This window comes from Tenrec ecaudatus, chromosome 10 (genome assembly GCF_050624435.1).
Source record: "Tenrec ecaudatus isolate mTenEca1 chromosome 10, mTenEca1.hap1, whole genome shotgun sequence".
Lineage (NCBI taxonomy): Eukaryota > Metazoa > Chordata > Mammalia > Afrosoricida > Tenrecidae > Tenrec > Tenrec ecaudatus.
In genome coordinates this window covers 97,558,467-97,581,717 of record NC_134539.1, presented here as the reverse complement: position 1 = coordinate 97,581,717, position 23,251 = coordinate 97,558,467, and the positions used below count along the sequence as shown (strand labels likewise).

Here is a 23,251-nt window from a genome sequence, read left to right as displayed (position 1 = left end):
CAATCAAGAGGCATTGATAAATGATTACTAATTGGAATGTGAAAGTTGGAAACAAAGAAGGATCAGTTGTTAGAAAATATGGAGTTGGTGAGTGATATAAAGATGGAGATCACATGATAAAATTTTGTAAGACCACCAACTTCTATATCAATGGTGATGCTACACGTGGACTTCAGCAGATGGAATGTGCAGGAGTCAAAATGACTACATCTGAGGAAAATGGCCATGGAGAAGCCAGAGTGGACTGTAGAATAGATAATCAATTGCTCAACCGCAAGTTGAGGTTGAAGATGAAGAAAACTAAAACAAGTCCCTGAGAGCCCAAATTTGATCTTGAACATATCCCACGTGGAATTTAGAGGCCAATGCAAGAGTAGATTTGACACACTGAACATTAGTGACCTAAGACCAGACCAGTTGTGGGATAACAAGAAGAACATAAAAGCAAATTGTCATTTAAAAAATGGGAACAATCTGCTCATAATTGAGGGATGTGAATAACTTTGTTATCAGAGTATTCTAAACTTGATATGGCAGATGTAATTAGGTTAAAATTTATACTTGATCATTTGCTCTCCCTTTAACCCCTTTTTAACTTGTTCTGGTTTTTAATATTTACTGCTTTTTTCCAGAATGAAGTTTTTTCTCTGGTTTATTTTAATATTATTGGTCTTTACTTTCATATATATATACACTGTTATTTATTTTTAAAAAACATTTTATTAGGGGCTCATACAACTGTTATCACAATTCATACAGATATATACATCAATTGTATAAAACACATCCATACATTCTTTGCCCTAATCATTTTCAAAGCATTTGCTCTCCACTTAAACCCTTTGCATCAGGTCCTCTTCCCCCCCCTTTCCTCCCTGCTTCCCCCTCCCTCATGAGCCCTTGATAATTTATAGATTGTTATTTTGTCATATCTTGCCCTATCCGGAGTCTCCCTTCACCCCCGTCTCTGCCGTCTGTCTCCCAGGGAGGAGGTCACATGTGGATCCTTGTAATCGGTTCCCCCTTTCCAACCCACTCACCCTCTACTCTCCCAGTATCGCCCCTCACACCCCTGGTCCTGAAGGTATCATCCACTCTGGATTCCCTGTGCCTCCAGCTCCCATATGTACCAGTGTACAACCTCTGCTCTATCCAGTCCTGCAAGGTAGAATTTGGATCATGGTAGTTGGGGGGAAGAAGCATGCAGAATCTGGGGGAAAGCTGTGTTCTTCATCGGTATTACATCGCACCCTGATTGACCCATCTCCTCTCCTAAACCCCTCTGTGAGGGGATCTCCAGTGGCCGACAAATGGGCTTTGGGTCTCTACTCTGCACTTCCCCCTTCATTCACTATGGTATATATATATATATATATATATATATATATATATATATATATATATATATATTTGCATGATGCCTTATACCTGTTCCCTTTGGCACCTCGTGATCGCACCAGCTGGTGTGCTTCTTCCATGTGGGCTTTGTTGCTTCTGAGCTAGATGGCCGCTTGTTCACCTTCAAGCTTTTAAGACCCCAGACACTATCTCTTTTGATAGTCGGGCACCATCAGCTTTCTTCACCACATTTGTTTATGCACCCGTTTGTCTTCGGCGATCGTATCATGGAGGTGTGCAGTCAGTGATATGATTTTTTGTTCTTTGATGCCTGATAACTGATCCCTCGGGACCACGTGATCACACAGGCTGGTGTGTTCTTCCATGTGTGCTTTGTTGCTTCTGAGCTAGATGGCTGCTTGTTTATCTTCATACACTGTTATTTTTGTATGTTTTCCAGTATATGAAATCCAGGATAGACAAATAGAAACAGTAATTGGTGTAATGACTTATTGGGTTGCAGGGGTGAATGGTGTGGGGTAGGAGGGCAATGTGGAATAAATATGAATGCAAGAAGGAAGACGTGTTCAAGAATGGATTGTAGTGATGTTTATAAGACTCTGAATATGAATAAACTATGGAAGTATATGATTTACGAATTATATCTCAATAAAACTTTTTTAAATTAAAAGCTTTTTTAAAGATCATTTTATTGGGGACTCTTACAACTCTTGTTTCAATCCATTCATTGATTACATCATTTATTTCTAGACATTTGGTTTCTATTGAGCCCTTGGTATCAGTTCATTTTTTTCCCTTCCTCTCCTGCCCCATACCCCCTTGGTAGATTACAAATTATTATTATTTTCATATCTTACACCGACTGCTGTCTCCTTCCCCCGTGTTTTCTGTTGTTCTTCCCCCTGGAGATGGGTGTATGGTTATGAGTCCATCACTGCAAATTAAAACTTTTTTTAAAAATGGGAAGGAAAGAAAAGTCCATTGTGGATGTCACAAGAGAAACTAGAGCTTGCATTTAAACATAGGTAGCTAAAACACATGGAAGAAATTATGACATAAAAGAGATAAACAGAAATTTTCAAAAGGTAGTTTGAGAAGACAAAGTATTACAATTAAACATGCACAGATTTGGAATTAGAAAATCAAAAGGGAAGAACATGTGCAGCATATATGAAAAAAGCTGAAAAAACAAAATTTAGTCTTGAGGTTTCTATGGGCAAAAATATTGAATGATGCAAATATTATTTAACATTATCATTCATATGATCTGAAAGCAACATTTTGCTGACGACTATTTGACAACCATTGCAGCAGTCCGTCAACAGGGAGCTTCCAGAACTCCAGTCAGATTGAGAAGAGGACATAGAATCACTGCTGACATCTGATAGACTCTGCCTAATACAGAGACTACCAGGAAGATGTTTCTGTGTGCTTCATGGACTACACAAAAACATCTCCCTGTGTGGATCATAGCAAACTCGGGGTAACATTGCCACGAATGGGAATTCAATAACACTTCACTGTGCTCATTCGGAACCTTTACATGGACCAAGTGGTTCGAACAGAGCAAGGGGATATTGTATGGCTAAAAAAAAATCAGGGGAGGTGCGTGTCGGGGTTGTTTCTTTTTACTATTATTTAATCAATCTGTATGCTGAACAAATAATCTGAGAAGCTAAAGAGGAACAGCGTGTCAGGATTGGAGGAAGACTGTGAGACACGGACACCACAAAGTTCCTTCCTTGCTGAAAGGGAAGCAGACTTGAGACATGAATAGAGATCTAAGATTACGACCTTCCTTCCGTGTGGATTACATCTCTACGCAAAGTAAACTGCAATCCTCACAACACGACCAATTAGCAACCACATGACAAACAGATTTAAAAAAAAGAAGAAAGAAGATATAATCAGGAATTTCATTTTCCTTGGATCCATAATCGATATTCATGGAAACTGTAGTCAAGAAACCAAAAGTTGTGTTGGGCAAGTCTGCTGCAAGAGGCCCCTTGAAAGTGTTAAAAAACAAAGCCGTTACTTTTAGGTATTTTTAATCACTTTGTATGCACGTGGAAGCTAGACAATGAATAATGAAGACCAAAAAAGAATCGAGGCATTTGAAACATGGTGTTGTCAAAGAATATTGAAAGTCCCGTGAACAGCCAAAAGAATAAACAAACATCTCTTGATAGAGATGCAGCCTGAGGGGCAAGGATGGTGAGACTTTGCTTCGCATTCTTTGGACATGTCAGGGGAGACCAGTCCCGGGAGAAGGACATCGTGCTAATAGTAGAAGGTCAGTGAACAAGAGGAAGACCATTAGTGAGATGAAGTCACAAAATGACGCCAACAGAGCAGCAATGAGGAGGGTGCAGGACTGGGCAGTGTTTCATTCTGTTGTACATAAGGTCTCCGTGTTTTAGTGCCAACCCCAGGTTACCTAACAACAACAACAACAATCTGTTCTATTTTACATATGATACTAAAGAGAGCTCCAAGGACTAGTATACAACTAGAAGTAATAATTCTACTCTAATTTGCCTCCACTTAGAAAAAAAACAAATGTCCATCAACAGGAGATAAAACTAATGTAGTCATGTAAGTGAATATTGCATTCCTTCCTTCCAGGGGCATGCAGTTAATTTCAACCCTGTAGGACAGATTAGGAAAGCTCGTTGGCATTCTCAGACTGTGAACCTTTGCACGGGCAGATAACCTCAGCTGTGTCCCAAGACAGCTGGTGGACTTGAACTGCTGTCCCTGAGGTTAGCAGTCCGACATTTAACCCACGACACTAGTAGGGCTCCTGGAATATTACATAGAAATAATTTTTAAAACTATTGATGCATACAAAAGCACGGATCATTCTCAAGATATTATCTTCAGTGAAAAATGGCAGACACAAGAGTAAACTTACTCTTCTCTCAAGAACCAGCAAAATTAATCTATGGTGATAGAAGTCAATATCTGGGATGGAGACTATTGATAGGAAGGGGTATGAGAAACTCTCTCCTGCTAAAAATGTTTTATTCCAGTTGGTGGTCGTCACGTACGCTGCCTGCTGAAGAAGTATGCATTTCACTATGGTGGTGTCGTGGTTAAGTGTTGCTTTGCTAATTGCAAGGGGAAAGATGAATTTTTTACCCTTCTAAAGATTTGGTCTTGGAAACCCACAGGCGCTTTCTACCCTATCTTGTAGGGTAGCTCTGAGAAGGAATTAATTTTATGGCAGTGAGCTTGGTCTGGAGAAATATGCTTCAAAGAGAGAGAGAAGAAATTGAAATGACAAGTCACCTAGAGAATTTCGAGAGAACACTTCATATGAAGCCCTAATGGGTACAGCTAAAGCACACTCAGAGAAAAATCTACGGTCATGAACATGTTGAATAACTTATTAATTTTGTTGTTGGGAATGTAGGCAGAACATACAGTTTAACACTTTCTCCTTCTCAAGTCAGTGGACATTTCATGCAGCCTTTGAGTTATGCGACCATTCCTACCCTCCTCCTTTGAGTGGTTCCTCTCCCGTTAACGTAAACTCACTGCCCTCTAAGGTTCCTGTCGAATATTTCAAGTTGCTTCTCTCAGTTTGATCCTCTACAGGTAGATTGTAAAAGAACATAATGCTTAAGGCAGACATTCCTAACGAGTGAAGCTAAACTAAGGTTTGGTTTTTAAAAAGCTACAGGAGATACTTTTGGTTTAAGATCTAAAGATTATTTTCAGGGCAGTGTTTTCAGCAGTTTATTTGGCTTCTGTGGCTCCAGAAAGTTTGGAGTCCGTAAGAATTGGAAATTGTTCTGCATTTTCCCCTTTGATCAAGATTCTTCTATAAACTCTTTGACCAAAATAGTCAATAATAGTAGTAGGACACCATCTAGTTCTGATCTCATGGCAAAGGAGGCACTTGTTACGGAGGCAATTGGACATACCTCCTATCTTCTCATATTCCTGACTCTCTTACTCTGCTGCTTCAGGTAAATAAAAACCAACTGTTTTCAGACGTTAGGCACTACAGAATGCAGTAGGAGGTAGACCAGAAGTACTAAACTAGTTATTCAGCCAGTTAACTGGGATGTCCCATGATACCCTGACCCTAGACCCTCAAACTAAGAGGTGTTCTGTTGCATTAGCAGCCCGCCAGGTTCGTTTTCTTTTTTGTCTTGGTTGTAAATATACCTATGACACACTTTTGCTAATTCAACTTTTTACAGGTGTACAACTTACTGACAGCCATTATATTAATGGGATGATAGTCCTACCTTTAATCAGTGTGATTTTTCCATGCTCATCAACCAAAACTCCTTAAGCAATACCTCCTCTTTCCCCTCCCTCCGCCCCTTGTAACCACTAATAAACTTTGATCAATAAACATTTGCTTATTCTTTTCTTCTCCTAAAAGCGAGGTCATACACCAAAGAACAAAAACCATCATTGTGTGATCACCTTCCTCACATAAACACTGAAGATGAATGTGTGCATAAGTAAGTGTGGTGAAGAAGGCTGATGGTGTATTGAGAGATACACATGTAATCTCCTCTCTGGGGGATGGGCAACAGGAAAGTGGGTGAGGGGAGACGCCGGGCAGTGTAAGATAAGATAAAATAATAATTTATGAATTATTAAGGGTTCATGAGGGAGTGGGGAGCGGGGAGGGAGGAGGAGGGAAAAAAAGAAAATGAGCTGATTCCAGGAACCCAAGTAGAAGGAGAATTTTGAGAATCATGAGAGCAACGAATGTATAAGGGTGCTTTACTCAATTGATGTATGTATGGATTGTGATTAAGAGTTGTATGAGCCCCAATAAAATGATTTATTATAAAAAAAGCAGGGTCATAAATATACATAATATCATTTATTACACTGAATGCTTTGGTACTCCATTTGTGAATGATTTAGCATGTCTTCAAGCCCATCCTATTGCAGATAGGACTATAATCAATAATTAATATTTTAATATTTCAAAAATACTGAAATCAAAATATGTATTTAAATAAATAAGACAAACAAAAGAGGGGTATGATAAAGCTGAATTTAAAGTAGTAAATAGCAGAAAGGCATCAAATAAAATGTTATTTCTTCCTTTTTTCTTTTTGTTATTTCTCTTAAGATACGAATAAGATAGAAAATTAACAGGTTCAGGGAACAGCTCAATTCCATGATTCTCGCGGTTTTTGCCTGCAAACTTTCAGCAAAACCTTAATGAAGGGGGTTTGGGGAAGGGTTCATTTAACTAAAACAAACGAACCAAAAATATCTTGTTAGCGACTCATATCCTCAAGAAAACGGTTTTGTACCCTAGCAAGAGAGACCAATGTGGAGATCTACGATTTGGGCTGCTGTTTATCCAGCAGGTAGGTAGGTGCATGCATCTGGAAGATGAAGTTCTTCCAAGCCGCCTACTCGGGTGTGGCTGGGAATTCAGGTATGGCCCAGGGCCGCCCAGGTCAGCAAAGGACAGACAGGCTTGGCAGATGGAAGACATCCTGGGGATCCTGGAGCTGAGGCCGGCAGAGCAGGCTCGTTAGGCTCGGGTCCTAAGGGCACGCGCGCAGGTGTCGGGACCGGGCGGGAGAGCGCCACGGCCCGACCCAGGCGACCCAGCGCAGCGCCTTCTGGGCGGGGGCGCGCGCGGGCGGCGGGGGCGCGCGGGCGGCGGGCGCGCGCGCGGGCGGCGCGGCCTGTGCGCGGGGCGGCGGGAGCCATGCGGCGGGCGAGGAGCGGCGTGGCGGCCAAGCCGCACGGGCAGAAGCGGCCCGCAGCCTCGGCGTCCGCTGCCTCGGTCCCCAGCGCCAGCCGCGCCCGGCGCCCCGCAGGCCAGGCCGGCGGCGGGGGAGGTCGGGCGGCCGGGCGACAGCGCGCGACCAAGGGGCAGCCCCGACACTTGTCGCCGCGGGCCCACGAGGCGGGCCCCGAGGAACCGCCGCCGGAGCCGGCCTTGCTCTCGCCGCCGCCGCCGCCGCCGCCGCCGACCCCGGCGACCCCGGCGGCCGCGCTGGACCTGGGCGACCAGAGGGAGCGCTGGGAGACGTTCCAGAAGCGGCAGCGCCTCACCTGTGAGGGCGCCGCCAAGCTCCTGCTGGACACCTTGTGAGTGCGGGGGTCCCGGCCGCGGCGGCCGCCTGGCCCCCGGCTTCCCCTCCGAGCTGTGCTCCCTCACAGCCGGGGCGCGTCCCCCGCCCGCGCCCGGGCTCCGTTCCTAATTCCAACGGCTGCGCGGGGGCCGTGCGCGGCGGGTCGAAAGTGGGGTCCGTCCTGCAGGCTGGGCCGCGGCCCCGGAGCGGGCTGAGGGGAGCGGGCAGCGGGCAGCCCGGGACACCGAGAACCTTCTGGGGAGGCCCGTGGTGCCGCAGACAGTGCCTCTTGGCCTGCAGCCCCAAGGGTGCTGGGTGCTCGGCCTTCCCAGGGCGGGAAACGAAGATCAAATAAATGCCTTTTATCTCCTTTTGATATCAGCACAAGCTTTTTTGTTTTCTTTTGTTTTTCTGGGGTGGAGCAAATCGGAAAGGTAGAGTTTCGAACCCACAGAAAGGAGAGACTCCTTTATTGTCCTGACTCACTCCCTGAAGGGGAGCGGGGGTTGGGGCGAGGTGTATTGATCGGGGAGAGAAAGGTAGTGAAGGTCCGCTTTGGATGTGGGAGAGCGGGTGGGTCCCCCCGGAGGAAGGAGGCCTTTATGTTTCACAGCTGATGATCCAGGGCCTCGGGCGCCACCAGTCGTGCTTCTGAAGATCCGCCACCTGCTTAGACGTCTCCTGGGTTTCAGAAGGTGTCCACGATATTCTTCTCGATTAGCTCTTGACTCGGGCAAAGGCGGCTTTTCCCACATCCCCGAATGTGACAGCATTTGGGTCCCTACCCTGTAGATTAATTGTGCCACACAAGACACCTTAATAATATAACGAAATGTCTGTTATTATATGCATTGAAAAGAGCAGTCAAAACATAGGTGGGGGGAACCCCTCACAATTGCATAACCACCTGAGAATCGACACCTTTACTTTTGAACAAAAATGTTTCATTGCCCTTGTCCAGAAGAAATTCTCTTAAATTGGGATGAGTCTTCTCAGAGATAGAAACATTTGATTTTTCTGTGTGCTTGACTTTTTGCTTCTATCATATTGGAAATTAGGCTGATCATTTTATGTTCATCAGACACCTGCTAGAAAGATCCTCAGAAGTATAAAACTCAAGTTTAAGGTAAAAATTATTTCAAATCTATACAGGGTCCAAAATGAGATTTTAAGATGTTGACATAACAAGATGAGGTATTTCTCATTTGTCATATTGGTATGAATATGCACTCACATATTTTTTAAGTCATAAATCCACTAAATGAGTTTATACATAAAACATCGCACCATATCTTGTTGGGCTGCCTTTGGCAAGGTTAGCACTTTGAACCCATTAGGCGTTCCTTGGAAGAAGAAAAAGGCTTTTTGCTCCTAGAAATCTTTATAGCCTCAGTAACCCAAAGGGGCAGTTGTCTGTTCTGTAGGATCACTGCGAGTCATGAATGACTCGATGGCAGTTTGGTTGGTATACATAATGGGTTTTTAAAAATTATTATTGTATGTGTGCAGTGTACAGTTAATATAAACCCCCAAAACAAAACAACCTACTACCATCAAAATTCACTGCCAGCAAGTCGAGAGTGATTCTGACTCAGAGTGACCCTATAGGACAGGAGAAGTGTCCCCCATGGGTTTCGGAGGCTGCAGAAAACCTCGTATTTCTCCCTTGGTATGGCTGGTGAATTTGGAGTGCTGAATTTGCAGCCAGCAGCCCACGATGGTCAGGACTCCAATATAGTCATACAAGGCTTTGTAAATCTTACAGGGGCAGACAGCCTCATCCTTCTCCCATGGATGGCTCAGGTGCTGGGTTTGAATGCTCACCTTGAGCTCCCAAGGTAGACTTCTGGTTATGATTACATGTCATGTCTATGAAAAATGCTAGAGAGAAATGCAGTAAAATCATAAGAACCCTGGTTCCTTTCTCTGGAGACTTTTTCCTAAACCACCAGGCTCAGCCAGGGACTCTGTCTTACCTTTTCATTACCAGTTTTACCAGGCCTACCCCGGCCACAATTAGTTACCATTTGGGAAGTTTGTGTGGTGGCTAGTCAAGGTTAGTAAGAGCAGGGCTGGTGTGTACTGCCTGGCTCGTAGACACTCTCACTCATTGGACAATGTTTGCAGAGTGGGATTAGGACGCTTCCTCAACAGAACATCTGCCAGATGTTTGCAATGCTTTATTTTGTAGGAGCGAAATTTAAAAAGTAGAAAGCAAAGAGCTCACAGAGGAGGGCATTGAATCTTTTTGAAAATTAACAGTCCTTCCGTAAAAGCAGAAATGCATCTGATTGTCATGCTTTTTTTTTTTTTTAAAAAGCTCTTCCTATCTTGCTTCTTCCAACAATGATAGCGGAGAGAATAGCGAGGATAGCTAGGACTTGAGCTGTGGAACAAAGGCCCTGCTGGTTTCTCAGACGCTTGTCTTTGTGGGTTGTGTTTCATTTAGTGAATACCAGGGCCTGGTGAAGCACACCGGCGGGTGCCACTGTGGAGCAGTTCGCTTTGAGGTCTGGGCCTCGGCCGACTTGCACATCTTTGACTGCAAGTGAGTATTTTCTCCTGCCAACTTGGATTTTGAGTTAAAATGGAATGCCGTGTTACGATAGCATAGCTGAAACAACTTTGGCCTTGAGTTAATAATTGTTGAAGTCAGGTCATGGGCACATAAGGGTTCATTGTTCTTCCTTTTTTGAAAAAGTGGGGGCGGGGAGAGCACTCCAAAGAACCCAGCCTGCTGTGCATGTGCTTGTGTACGGGTGAGTGAGAGCTGATGGGGGGAGGGAGGGAAGGGGGTGAGCTACCTGCTCCAGCTGACACAACAGCGTCCTCGAGGCTTGTGGCTGAGGCTGCTGCTGGGAGGATGGGGGGGGGGGTCTGGCTGAGAACGGGATAAAACGTGGCAGGTAGGAGCTCAGAGTGTGAGAAGGAAGTATGTATCCGGCCTATGTGTTTTCTGTGCTCTCAGCCCTCTCCTTTGTTCCTCAAGATCCGGCAGATGGTGCTGCACCCATCTGTGGAGGGCTTGCCCCTTGGTACCTTCCGTAGAACAAAGACGACAGGTCCTGACTTCTGAAACAGGAGCTGGCGTAGAATTAATTTTTCCACCATAGCCAGTCTGAATTATAGACCTGAATTATATAGGGATTATGAATAAACACCATGAAATTATTCAAATGGAGAAGTGACAACAGATTCTAGTTTGGGGAAAAAGCATCTTGGACTAATTTGTTAAAAGACTCTGAATTAGAATTTGAAAAGAGGAAGCCCCTCTCCAAACCAAACCCACTGCCTTTTGATTCAGTTTGACTCCAACTCATGGTGACCGGTTAGGATAGTCAGTGGTTCCATAATGCTTCCACGGCTTTAACTCTTTCCAGAAACAGACTGCTTCATCTTGATTTTCATGGAGCGCCTGGGAGATTTGAACCACCAACCTTTTTGTTAACAGCCTGATACTTAACTCACTGCGTCACCAGGGTTCCTTGAAAAGAGGAACTTAGCTGTGATTTTGATAACTTGTTCTGCTTGGGGGTAGGCTTTCTAGAGATGAAGAAAGACGTTGAGATTTCTCTGTTCATTTTCGGTGTGGATATCTAAGAGGCACGCGGGAGCCCTCATGGTGTAGTGGTTATGTGTGGACTGTTAGCTGCAAGACCAGCAGTTTGAAACCACCCGCCACTCCAAGGGCAAAAGACAAGGCTTTCCGTTCTCATAAAGAGTTAAAGAGCCTCAGAAACTCACAGGGCAGTTCTCCATTGCCCTTTAGGGTCACTATGAGTCACACTGAATTCAGTGGCAGTGAGTTTGGTTTGGGTTTGGATCTAAGAGGCATGAGAGTAGCAGTGACTGAAATTTGTTTTCGGAGCATCTCGGGTTGGCCTCAAAGTTCCCTCTTCCCTGGTGGGTGCTGAAAGGGCTTTACCTTTTGGGTCACCTGGTTCTTAGAACACACCACGGCTGGGTCTCTTGGGCACAAGAAAATGCAGAAGGCTGTCACTCATGATCTGGGATTGTCTCCGTCTCTTTGTAGCTGCAGCATTTGCAAGAAGAAGCAGAATAGACACTTCATTGTCCCGGCTTCTCGCTTCAAGCTCCTGAAGGTTAGTGTCTCCGGGTTAAAATGTGCAGGTACCTTTGTGAGGCTCCGTGAGCCCTGGATTGCTGCTCTCTGTACAGGGTGGGGACAGGATTGGATGCATTTTTTATATTATCAAAACATTTTAAAAGACAATAAAATCACCCAAATATTATTAACCAAAGGTAACTACTGTTAATATTTTGGTATGTGTATGTATAGATTATTTTCTACACAGATAAATACATTTAAGCATCTAATATATTTTTATTAAAGTAAAAGTTTACCATTCTCCCTATTTTTATAACCTACTTTCATCATTTCCCAATGAAAAAGCACTTAAAATATTTTTTAACTTGAATTTTATTGTTTTGGGGATATTTTTCTAGTTGATCCAAAACTATATATATAGAGAAAAGTCATTCGTCTACTCCTTCAGCCACCTCCCAATCATTTTACATCTGTGTGTTATCATTTCGGTTTCTCTACGCCTCACTCATCAATCTTATTATCTGACTCTCACATTTATGACATTAGTAAAAATCTGTCCAACAGTTATGTACATTAATATTGTGAATGCTGAGGTGTGAGGTGAGAGTAAAACTGCCTACAATGGCTAAGATTTGTTTTTTTTAATTTAGTAAATCATTTTATTGTGGGCTCTTACATATCTTATAACAATCCATACATCCATTATATCAAGCAGACATGTACAATTCTTGGCATCAACAATTTCTAAACATTATCTTTCTTCTTGAGCCCTTTAATATCTTGCACCACCCATTCTATCCCCACACCTACTATCCTGGTATTCATCACCCTTGAGGGGGATTATTATTATTCATGGCTGTCGGTTCCCTCTTTCTCTTCCATCCCTTCTCCTACCCTCCTGGAATCACTACTCCCATTACGGTTTCTGAGGAGAGTTGTCTATTCTGAGTTCCATGTATTGAAAACTCGTGTCTGTGCCACTTTAAGTACACTGGGCTAGTGGGGACTTGTGAGGTAGGACTGAGCTCATAATAGTGGGAGGAGGAAGGATTAAAGAGCTAGAGGAGTGTTATGTGTTTCGTTGGTGATAAACTGACCCCTGAATGTATTTTCTCTTCCGTGCAGCCCCTCTGCGTGGGAATGTCCAGTAATCTACAGCTGGGCTCTGGGTCTCTGACCCCTCTCCATCACTTCCATGAGATTGTTTATTTTTGAACTTTTGATGCCTGTTGCCATTGATGCCTCATGACCACACAGGCTGGAGTGCTTCTTCCTTGTGTGCTTTGTTGTTAACCTGTTAGATGGCTGCTTCTTGGGCTTCAAGCTTTTAAGACCCCAGATGCTATATCTTTTCATCACTGGGGACCATCTGCTTTTTCCCCCACATTTGCTTATGCCCCCAGTTTGTCTTCAGTGGTCGTGTCGGGGCAGTGAGCATTGCCCAGTGCCATATTATTAGAACAAAGTCTTCTTGTGTTGAGGGAAGCCTTACGTGGAACCCTAGAGTCTGTCCACTCCCTCAGTGTATTGCCAGATAAATATATGTACCTAGTATAGTTCCCCTATTTCTATGCTTTAATGTATTTACATATGTACACGTCTATGTTTATACCTCTATAAATGGTTTTGCTTCCTGGTTCTTTATTTCCTTTTACCTTCCTCTTGTGCCACTGTCATGCTCACCCCTCGTTTGCCTCTCAGTAATTCCTCTTGACCAGGTTATGGCTGTTCCAACTCCACCAGGAGCTCTACACTCCCCTTGAATGGCTAAGGTTTTGTGTCAGCTTGCCTGGGCCATGACTCTCAGTAGTGTGACATGTAATTTGGTGGTTTTGTAAAGATGTGATTTGGTATTCTATCATGATGTAACTATCCTCTATGAGCTTTTGTGACCATCCTTAATTTCTCCAGAATGTTGACTTTTTTGTTTGTTAATAACAACCTGGTCTTTGGAACCTGACACTGTTGATAAGTGAGGAATGTTGTTGTTAAGTGCCCTTGAATTGGTTCTGACCCATCGTGACCGAAAGCACAGCAGAATGAAACCCTGCCCGGTCCTGCGCCGTCCTCACATTTGTTCACTGTGCCTGAGCCTGGTTGCCGCACTGTGTCAGTCAATCTTGTTGATGGCCTTTCTCTCTTTTACCGCCCTTCCACTTCACCAAGCATGGCGTCCTTCTCTGGGGACTAGTATCTCCTGACAACACGGCCAAAACATGTAAGACGAAGTCTTGCCATCTGTCCTGGATTCCCTGTGTTTCCAGTTGCTATCTGTACCAATGTACATCCTCTGGTCTAGCCAGATTTGTAAGGTAGAATTAGGATCAGGCTAGTGCGGGGGAGGAAGCATTTAAGAACTAGAGGAAAGGTATATGTTTCATCGTTGCTACCCTTCACCCTGACTGGCTCATCTTCTCCCTACAACCCTTCAGTAACAGGGTGTCCAGTTGGCTACTGATGGACTTTGAGTCTCCACTCTGCACTCACCCACATTTATAATGATATGATTTTTGGTTCCTTGATGCTTGATACCTGATCCCTTCGACACCTCATGGTCAGACAGGCTAGTGTGCTTCTTCCATGTGAGCTTTGATGCTTCTCCGCTAGATGGCAGCTTATTTATCTTCAAGCCATTAAGACCCCAGATGCTATATCTTTTGATAGCCGAGCACTATTAGCTTTCTTCACCACATTTGCTTATGCACCCATTTGTCTTCAGTGATCATATCAGGAAGGTGGGAACCCACTGATATGATTTTTAGTTCTTCAATGTCTGATAACTGGTCCCTTCTACACCTCGTGGTCAGACAGGCTGGTGTGCTTCTTCCATGTGGGCTTTGATGCTTCTTAGCTAGATGGCCACTTGTTTATCTTCAAGTCTTTAAGACCCCAGATGCTATATCTTTTGATAGTCGGGCACCATCAGCTTTCTTCACCACATTTGCTTATGCACACATTTTTCTTCAGTGATTGTGTCTGGAAGGTGTGCATCCTGGAATGCCAATTTGATAGAACAATGTGTTCTTGTATTGAGTAAGTGCTTGAGTGGAGGCCCAATGTCCATCTGCTGCCTTAGTACTAAACCTATAAATATATGCACATAGATCTGTTTCCCCACACTCATATATATTTACATGTGTACATTCCAGTCTTTAGATCTCTGTAAATACCCTTTGTCGCCTAGTTATTTCCTCTATTTCCTTTTATTTTCCTCTTGTCCCACTATCATGCTCAGCCTTCATTTGGGTTTCAGTATTTTTCTCGGTTACCTTGCCCTTGCTGAATCCCTACCAGGCCTCTCACACCCTCCTTGCCACTGATTTTGGATCACTTATTGCTCCCCTATCCGTGGGTTGGTCAGCACCATCTCCTTACCCCCATCTCTCCCTCTCCCATGTCCCCCCAGTACCATTGGTCCCGTCGTTTTCTCCTCCAGACTATTCATCCAGTCTATCCTATCTAAATAGATCTGTAGAGATAATAATGTGCACCAAAAATCAAGCCATCGCAAGATAGGCGATGAGTGAGAGCACAGCAATGACAACAAAAAAGAAAACCAATTACCCATTGAAGAATAAATTAATTAAAAGATAAAAATTTAAGAAGAAAGAAAAACCTGTAAATAGATCAAGGTCTGATTTTTTATCTCTAGGCATGTCCCTCAGTCAGGTCCAATGGGGTACCATGCTTTGGCCCCAGAGTCTGTCCTTTGTACTCCCTCGGGTGCTCGGACTCCCTGCTCTGCTCCCATGGTTGTTCTGCCGCACGCTTTTAGTGGTTTGCCTCAGTGTCACAGGGTCAGTCTCGGCTAGTCCTGACACTGAGTCTCCAGTGTTGTCCCCCTTAGGACCCTGGGCCATCAAGGGATGGCATGTCTGCAGTGACATCAGCCATATTGTCCCCTCTGTCCATTGGCTGTTCAGAGCGGGGCTATCGTCCTCCAGGCCTGATGGGCCAGGATGTGCTCCACTCTTCCTCCCCTTTCTTTTGCTCGCATTTGCTCTCATCAAACATGTTCCTCTCCCCTAGCTGCAGCTTCAGTGCCCCTGAATTTGGTCTGGCTCCTGCCATACCAGCTGGACTTCACCCCTGGAGTGTTTGTATACAGTAGTTTTTTCCCTGTGCCCCTTTTGCACTTACCTTTCTGTTCTCTCTTTTTTATATATATAGAAACTTACCTCAGCGGACTCATGTTATACTTTTCCTTTTGTGCTTGGCTTACTTCACTTAGCATAATTTCCTCCAGTTCTTCCCATGCGGGGATATGCTTCATGCGTTCATCACTGCTTTTTAGCGATGCATAGCACTCCGTTGTATGTATGTACCACAGTTTTTTAATCCACTCGTCAGTTGATGGGAATTTGGGTTTCTTCCAACTCCTTGCTATTGTGAACTGTGCCTTGATGAACATTGGAGCACAGATGTCTGGCCGTGGTTTGTTTCTTGCCTCTTCTGGGTATATGCCCAGTAGGGGGATTGTTGGGTCATATGGTAACTCAAATTCCAAATCTATTCCCATAGTGGCTGTACATACCTACAGATCCACCAGCAGTGGATGAGAGTTTCTATCTCACCACAGCCCCTCCAACACTTGTTGCTTTCTGATTTTTTGAATTAGGCTATCTATTAGGTTGTTAGGTGGTATCTCATAGTTTATGGTAATTTCAATACTCCTCTCCAGCACCACAATTCCAATACATTGCTGCTGGTTTGGTTTTTTAAAATAATTTTATTAGGGGCTCATACAACTCTCATCACCATCCACACAGATCCATTGTGTCAGGCACATTTGTACATTTGTTCCAAACATCAATTTCAAAACATTTTCTTTCTACTTAGTCCCTTGGTATCAGCTCCTCACTTTTTCCCTTCCCTCCTCCACCTTTCCTCCCATATGAACCCTTGATAATATAGACCTTATTATTATTTTGTCATGTTTTACACTGACTGATGTTTCCCTTCACCCACTTTCCTGTTGTCTGTCCCCCGGGGAGTGGGTTATATGTAGGTCCGTGTGGCCGGTTCCCAGCACTGCTGTCTCTGTGGGTGGTTGCATCCGCAGCATATTTCGGCATGAATGTACCTGGGCAGATTCCTATTTTAGGACATCCAGCGAGAGTCCATTTTCCCCAGTGATAAACAACACTGTATTGAACATCTTCGGTAATTGAGAAATGATTTCTTTAGAATCATTTCTCTTAGAAATAAAATCTTTCGGTCAAAGAACACATACTTTAAAAAACAAAAAGACGACTTTGGTAAATGCCATCACTGATGTGTGTCAGGGTGAGGCTTGAATGCCATCCTTGTTACCATGTCTGCCTTGCAGCCTGACAACTGTATCCTTCCAGCAGTCAGTTGGTGTACTTGTCTGTTTCCATATCTGTCTCCACTACGAGACTGTCGGAGCCTCCTAGGGAAGTGTCCCATTTCGATGCCTGACCCAGCTCCCGGAATTGTCGGGCTTGGTACTGAGTACTGAGTGGGCACCCAAGTGAGGGTCTGCAAGGAAGGATGAACTGAATGATGCCTGTGTGAGTCCTGGTATTTCTGAGCTAATCCCACACATTCATTTAATTTACCTCCTCTTTGCACCTTGGCTTTTGGAACATGTCAATTGTGTGGTGTGGGAGGTGAGGTGAGGAGTCTGTTTGGTGAGGGAGTTAGGGAAGGGGGGCAACATACTTACCCATTTTCTTTCTGGTACACACACAGGAAAGCAGTATGCTGTCCTGCCTGCTAGAGGTTGTGGTCCCAGTTCAGCTTTGCTCCTAAGTTCTCAGGACAAATTGTTCATGAAAACATCACCAGGCCAGTCTCCAAACAGATGTTGCATTTCTCCTCCTCACCCCTTCTCCTGGGCCTATCAGCACATATTTCTGGTGTTCTAGAGCATTCTCTTTCTCAGCCCCAGAACATTGAAGGAACAATTTTCTGTTTGCTCGTTAAAAATTAAGCTCAAAACTTTTACTCGTTCAGGAAGTAATTATGGGCCCCTGGGTGACATAGAGGAGCCTGGTGGCGTAAGGCATGTGGTTATGTGTGGGGCTGCTAACTTGAAGGTCTGCGGTTTGAAACCACCAGCTGCTCCATGGGAGAAAGAGAACGCTTACGGCTGCAGCCAAGAGTTACCGTCTCAGAAACCCGCAGGGGAAGTTCCATCCTGTCCTGGAGGGTCGCTCTGCGGTGGCATTGACTTGATGGCAGTGAGTTTGTTTCTTGGGTGCTGTAAACAGTTGACGCATTTGGCTTTTAACTGAATGGCTGGAGGCTTCGAATCCATTCGGAGGTGCCTGGAAAGAAAGCCGTGCTGATCCACTTCTCAAAAATCAGCCATCGGAGAGATACCCTTTGGAGCAGAGTTCTGCTGACACACACCGAAGTTGTCTTGTGTCAGTCTACTGCACAGCAACTGGTTGCTGTTTGGCCGTCACTGTTCCAGGTGCTGAAGTACAGCAGTCAACATGACTGGCAAGGCTGTTTGTGCTCCTGGCACGTACATGCTACCAAGGGGGAAAATAGTTACCTAAATAAGAAAAAAAAAATTCCAAGAGTCTAAGTACTACATGGAGAATCCAAATAACGGCTGTGTGATTGAAAAAAAACTAGCTGGCTGGCTACTTCAGATTGGCCAGGGAAGATCTGTCTGGTGATTCGATCTGAATGATGAAGATGGTCTGGATATGGACAGACTTCAGACAAAGGGAGTGTGCTGGCGAGGGCCAGCGTAAAGAACGCAAGAGCATGAGGTTAGAATGTTTGAGGAGCTAAAACTGGCCCCTGTGGGTGGGTGAGGAAGGCCTGGTAGCGCAGTAGGTTACATGTGAGGCTGCTAACCCAGAGGTAAGTGGTTTGAAGGATGCGGTCATCTGCTTCCTACAGCTTTACAGCCTTGGAAACACTATGGGGCAGTTTTACTCTGTCCTGTAGGGTCCTTATGAGTCGGAATCAACTCCAAGGCAGTGTTTTGTTTTTGTTGGGAGCAGGTGAGAGGAGACTAAGATGGAGTTTCAGAGACAGGCAAGACAAGATCAGGAAATCAGCTTCATTCTACAGAGGGTTGTAAGCAGGGTGGGAACAAGACCCGATTCCACTTTGACTCAGACGACTATGTAGAGATTGTCAGGAGGGAACTGCAGACAGGCTGTTAGAAGGTTGTCATGGTAGACTAGGGACCAGATGATGGGAGCTTGGATTAGGATGGTAGTCATGGAGATGGAAAGAACAGATCATTGGAATAGATCTTAGAGAGCAGTAGTTCTCAAACTTTAGTGTGGTCACTCCCACCACAGGTCACTAGGTCTTACTCCTGGTCCTAGAGGTCATAATTGGGGGTCCAAGTATGTGAATTTCTAACAAAATCTCATAGGTACCCTGGTGGTCCAGTGATGAAGTGCTCAATTGCTAACCAGAAGACTGGGACCTACCAGGCCTTGAACAGTGACATTTGGAGACAGGGAGAGCCAGTGCCTAGGGTGGGCTGTGTTCCATTGAGGCCCCAGGAGGCATGCATTTTCACTGCCTGACACCAAGAGTGCGTGCTGTCTTGCCATGGGTCTAGGAAAGTTGTTCTGTGTGTAGTTGATCTCAGGGAAGTCGTGAGGTGTTACTGGTAAGATTGACTTTTCACCAGACTGTAATAGTCCCTGTCCTCAAAAAGCCCCCTACCTTTTGTGGGAGAGAGATTGTGTTCCTACAGTACTAAAAGGAGGATGACTCTACCCCGTTACGTCTTTAACATGATTTTTTTTTTAATGACATCTTAAGAACTTTAGTAAAAAGTGTATTTGTCTATTTTCCCTCAGGGAACCGAGAGCATGACCACATACACGTTCAACACGCACAAAGCCCAGCACACCTTCTGTAAGAGATGCGGTGTCCAGAGTTTCTACACTCCCCGCTCCAACCCTGGAGGCTATGGTAAGTCCGCCGTGGGCACAGAGAAGCTCTGCAGCTGCTCTGGGTTGCAGATGCTGGTTGGCAGGATACGGACAGACGGGTGGCAAGCCTACCACTTAGCTGGCCATTTCCACATGCATGCTGTGGGTTCCCAAGTTGAGTGAAGACGACTCCTCAGCTGATGGAATGGATGAGGGCCTCTGGTCAAACTTGGCTCTTTGGTAAAGCCGGTGTTGCAGAACAGCCGGTCCTGATTCTTGCTGGTGTTACAGGAGCCACATGTGGCTGTGGGTGATAGAGAAGTGTACAGAGTGTCATCATGAGATGTCGATGGGATCAGGGATCAGGCATCAAAGACCCAGAATAAAAAATCTTGTCAATGTGAAGGAGGGGGAGCACAGAGTGGAGACCCAAAGCCCACCTGTAGACAGTTGGGCATCCCCTTACAAGAAGGGTCACAAGGGAGAGACGAGCCAGTCAGCGTGCAGTATAGCACTGATGAAACACACAACTTTCCATTAGTTCCTTAATGCTTCCCGCCCAACCCCCTCTATCATGACCCCAGTTCTACCATAAAAATCCAGCTAGACCAGAGCCTGTACACTAGTACAGATAAGAGCTCTCTGTGCAAGGAATCCATGACAGATAAACTTCTCAGGATTAATAATGAGAGTAGTGATACTAGGAGGGTAGGGGAAGGGGGTGGGGAATAAGGGGGAACCGATTAATGATCGACATATAACCCCCCCCCCAGATGACAGACAACAGAAAAGTAGGTGAAGGGAGATGTCAGACAGTGTAAGATATGAGAAAATAATAATTTATAAATTATCAAGGGCTCATGAGGGAGGGGGAACAGAGAGGGAGGGGAAAATGAGCTGATACCAAGGGCTCAAGTAGAAAGAAAATGTTTTGAAAATGATAATGGCAGCGTATGTACAAATGTGCTTGACACGATGGATGGATGGATGGATGGATGGATGGATGGATGGATGGATGGATGGATGGATGGATGGATGGATGGTGATAAGAGCTGTAAGAGCCCCCAATAAAATGATTTCTTAAAAAAAGTGTAGAGAACAATGATAGGTTGTAAGCTTGCATTTGAAAAAACAAAGCATGAACAATGCCTAGACAGGTGTTCAGAATTTCTCTGAATTGAGTGGAAAGTAGCTGTTGAGGTTGTTCGAGGAAGCCAGTTCCCCGCATCCTCCAGGGCTGTGGTCCGGGCAGCGTTGACTGGTGGGGAGGGTGTCTCATCACCTTTGCCCTTCGCGGCCCCCTTGCTTTAGCTGCTTGTGTTTCGTCATCTGCCTACCTTGTGGCCCAGGAAAAGATTAGGAAAAAGAATCAAATCCTGTACAAAACAAGGAGGGAGGTAGTTGATTCTTAGAAAGTTATCTGTGTAAACATGGAAATTGTTATTTATCTAACTCACAGCCTGTGAATTCTTCAGACTGCCAGTTAGAGATTGCACTTGCCTTGAACTTGTTATTGTACTCCTCCTACTACCTGCTGCTGCATCACAGCTTGTCCCACCTTGGCTATCCTTGGCTCAAGAAGTCTGGTCTCTATCTGATAGATGACAGGAAGCCAGAGAGCTTAAGTTGTAAGCTGTAGTGCATCGTGGTAGGTAGTTGAAGGGTGATTGTAGTGGGCAGTTTGTCTGCAAGCTCCTACAGCAGCTGGTCTCACTCATACTTGGGCCTCCTGTCTCTGTGCCACCTCTCTCTAGGAATCGCTCCACATTGCCTGGACGAGGGCACTGTGCGGAGCGTGGTCATCGAGGAGTTCAATGGCAGTGACTGGGAGAAAGCCATGAAGGAACACAAAACCATCAAGAACATGTCTAAAGAGTGAGCAGAATTCTGAGTCTCACTTCCTGAAAAGGAGGAACGATTGGGGCTGGCAACTCCACTGTCCCTGCTGCACCTCAGAGGTGCTCGTGAATGTGGCTGACTGAGACTGTGGTTCTGTGGCCGGCAGCCATCTCCATCTCTGCCGTTTGCTCTGGCTCCCAGTTCCTTTAGGCAGCTCTTTGTCCTCCCTTAACCCAAATTTTGATGTAGCCTAGTTGACACCCTCTGTCTCTTCTCAACTTTTGTGTGATCTTTTAGAAATAAATATTTTTAACATCAAACCTCTGTGCACTTTGATTTTGTTTCTGAGGTGAATCAATTCATGATGAGCATCAAGAGGAAACCTCAGGAGGGAGAGAAGACAAATGGACAGTTTAAAAAAATCTCAGATTTTGAGTGATTATAACCCACGTGAGTTGTAAACATAAGGAGCAATCGGAGTTCAGAGGGGAGAAGAAGCCCTGAATAGGGTATAATTTGAGTTAATTTTTTTTTAACTTTTAGTATTTCATTGTATATTTTAATGAAGAACCTACACAGCAAAGCCTATTCCCATTCCGCCATTTTTACTCACCATGTTCAGTGACGGGCTGCCTCTTCCCCTTGTGTCCCTGTGGCTCATTGCTTTACTCCAATTAGGTAGCTTAGGTTCACTTCTCCCCCTGCTCCTCTGTGCAGACGCATTGCCACCGAGGGATTCCCACTCACAGGGACCCTAGAGGGCAGAGCAGAACTGCCACTGTGGGTTTCTGAGACTCTGTTTTTAGGAGAGTAGAAAGCCTTTTCTTCCATAAAGTGCCTGGTGGCTTCAACCTGCGTCTGACCTTGCTGTTAGCACCTCCACGGTATAAGCTCCCAAAAGGAACTGGCCTACTGCCCCTTTTCAGGAAAAAATTACTTTTAATACTCGAGCTACACTCCAGATTCAGTGTAGGTGTCTGCTTCTGAAGCTCCCCTGGATTTTTCCAGCACCCTCCCCTCAGGGGAGTAACTTGTCCATGATTCTCAGACAGATGTTCCTTTACAAAGAGTTCACTACTCAAGGAAGACATCCCTTACTTGTTAAGCGAACTTATTACTTAGTTAACAGGTGACTTCAGAATAACTTTCACAAAACCCGCCTTTCATTACCAAATGCATAATGGTATGCGTGGTAATCTGTTCTTTATTTTCGGATGGCTCATCGATCAGTCATTTGTAGGACAGCCTCTCACTTCAAACTCCTTACCCGGCAGTCAGTTCCAGCTCTCAGGGACCCGGACATGAAGAAGTGAAGAGCAGACAGAGGTGATAAGAATGGTAAATTCCTGGGTTTCGTTGACTTGTTCTGTGTGATCACCACCTTTGCAGAGTCATCAACAGCTGTCAGGCTCAGGTTGGAAGGAACTGGGCAACCCCAGGAAATGGGATTTTCAGACCCAAAGCATCAGGTATTCCTTTTTTTAAAAAAATCATTTTATTGGGGGCTCATACAACTCTTATCACAATCCATCCATACATCAATTGGGTAAAGCACATTTGTACATTTATTGCCCCCATCATTCTCAAAACATTTGCTCTCCACTTAAGCCCTTGGCATCAGCTCCTAATTTTTCCCCCTCCCTCCCCCCACCCCTCCCTTATGAACCCTTGTTAATTTATTACTTTGTCATATCTTACACTCTCTGACGTCTCTCTTCACCTGATTTTCTGTTGTCTGTCCTCCAGGGAAGAGGTTATATGTAGATACCTGTAATCGGTTCCCCCTTTCCACCCCACCTTCCCTCCACCCTCCCAGTATTGCCACTCTTAGAACTGGTCCAGAAGGTATCATCCGTCCTAGATTCTCTGTGTTTCCAGTTCCTTTCTGTACTATTGTACATCCTCTGGTCTAGCCAGATGTGTAAGGTAGAATTGGGAGCATGATAGTAGGGTGGGAGGAAGTTTAGGAACTAGAGGAAAGTTGTATGTTTCATCATTGCTACACTGCACCCTGACTGGTTCTTCTCCCTGAT

The 23,251-nt window shown here is 44.9% G+C and overlaps 1 protein-coding gene across 1 annotated transcript; it reads left to right on the top strand.

Annotated features, from left to right (window-relative positions):
- The first annotated feature begins 7,051 nt into the window (after positions 1–7,051).
- On the top strand, positions 7,052–21,503 carry CENPV (centromere protein V). Its single transcript, XM_075559164.1, has 5 exons — positions 7,052–7,446; positions 9,880–9,978; positions 11,464–11,533; positions 19,305–19,419; positions 21,134–21,503. The coding sequence occupies exons 1-5, from the start codon at positions 7,061–7,063 to the stop codon at positions 21,256–21,258; spliced, it is 795 nt and encodes a 264-aa protein (XP_075415279.1). The 5' UTR covers positions 7,052–7,060; the 3' UTR covers positions 21,259–21,503.
- Positions 21,504–23,251: the final 1,748 nt, after the last annotated feature.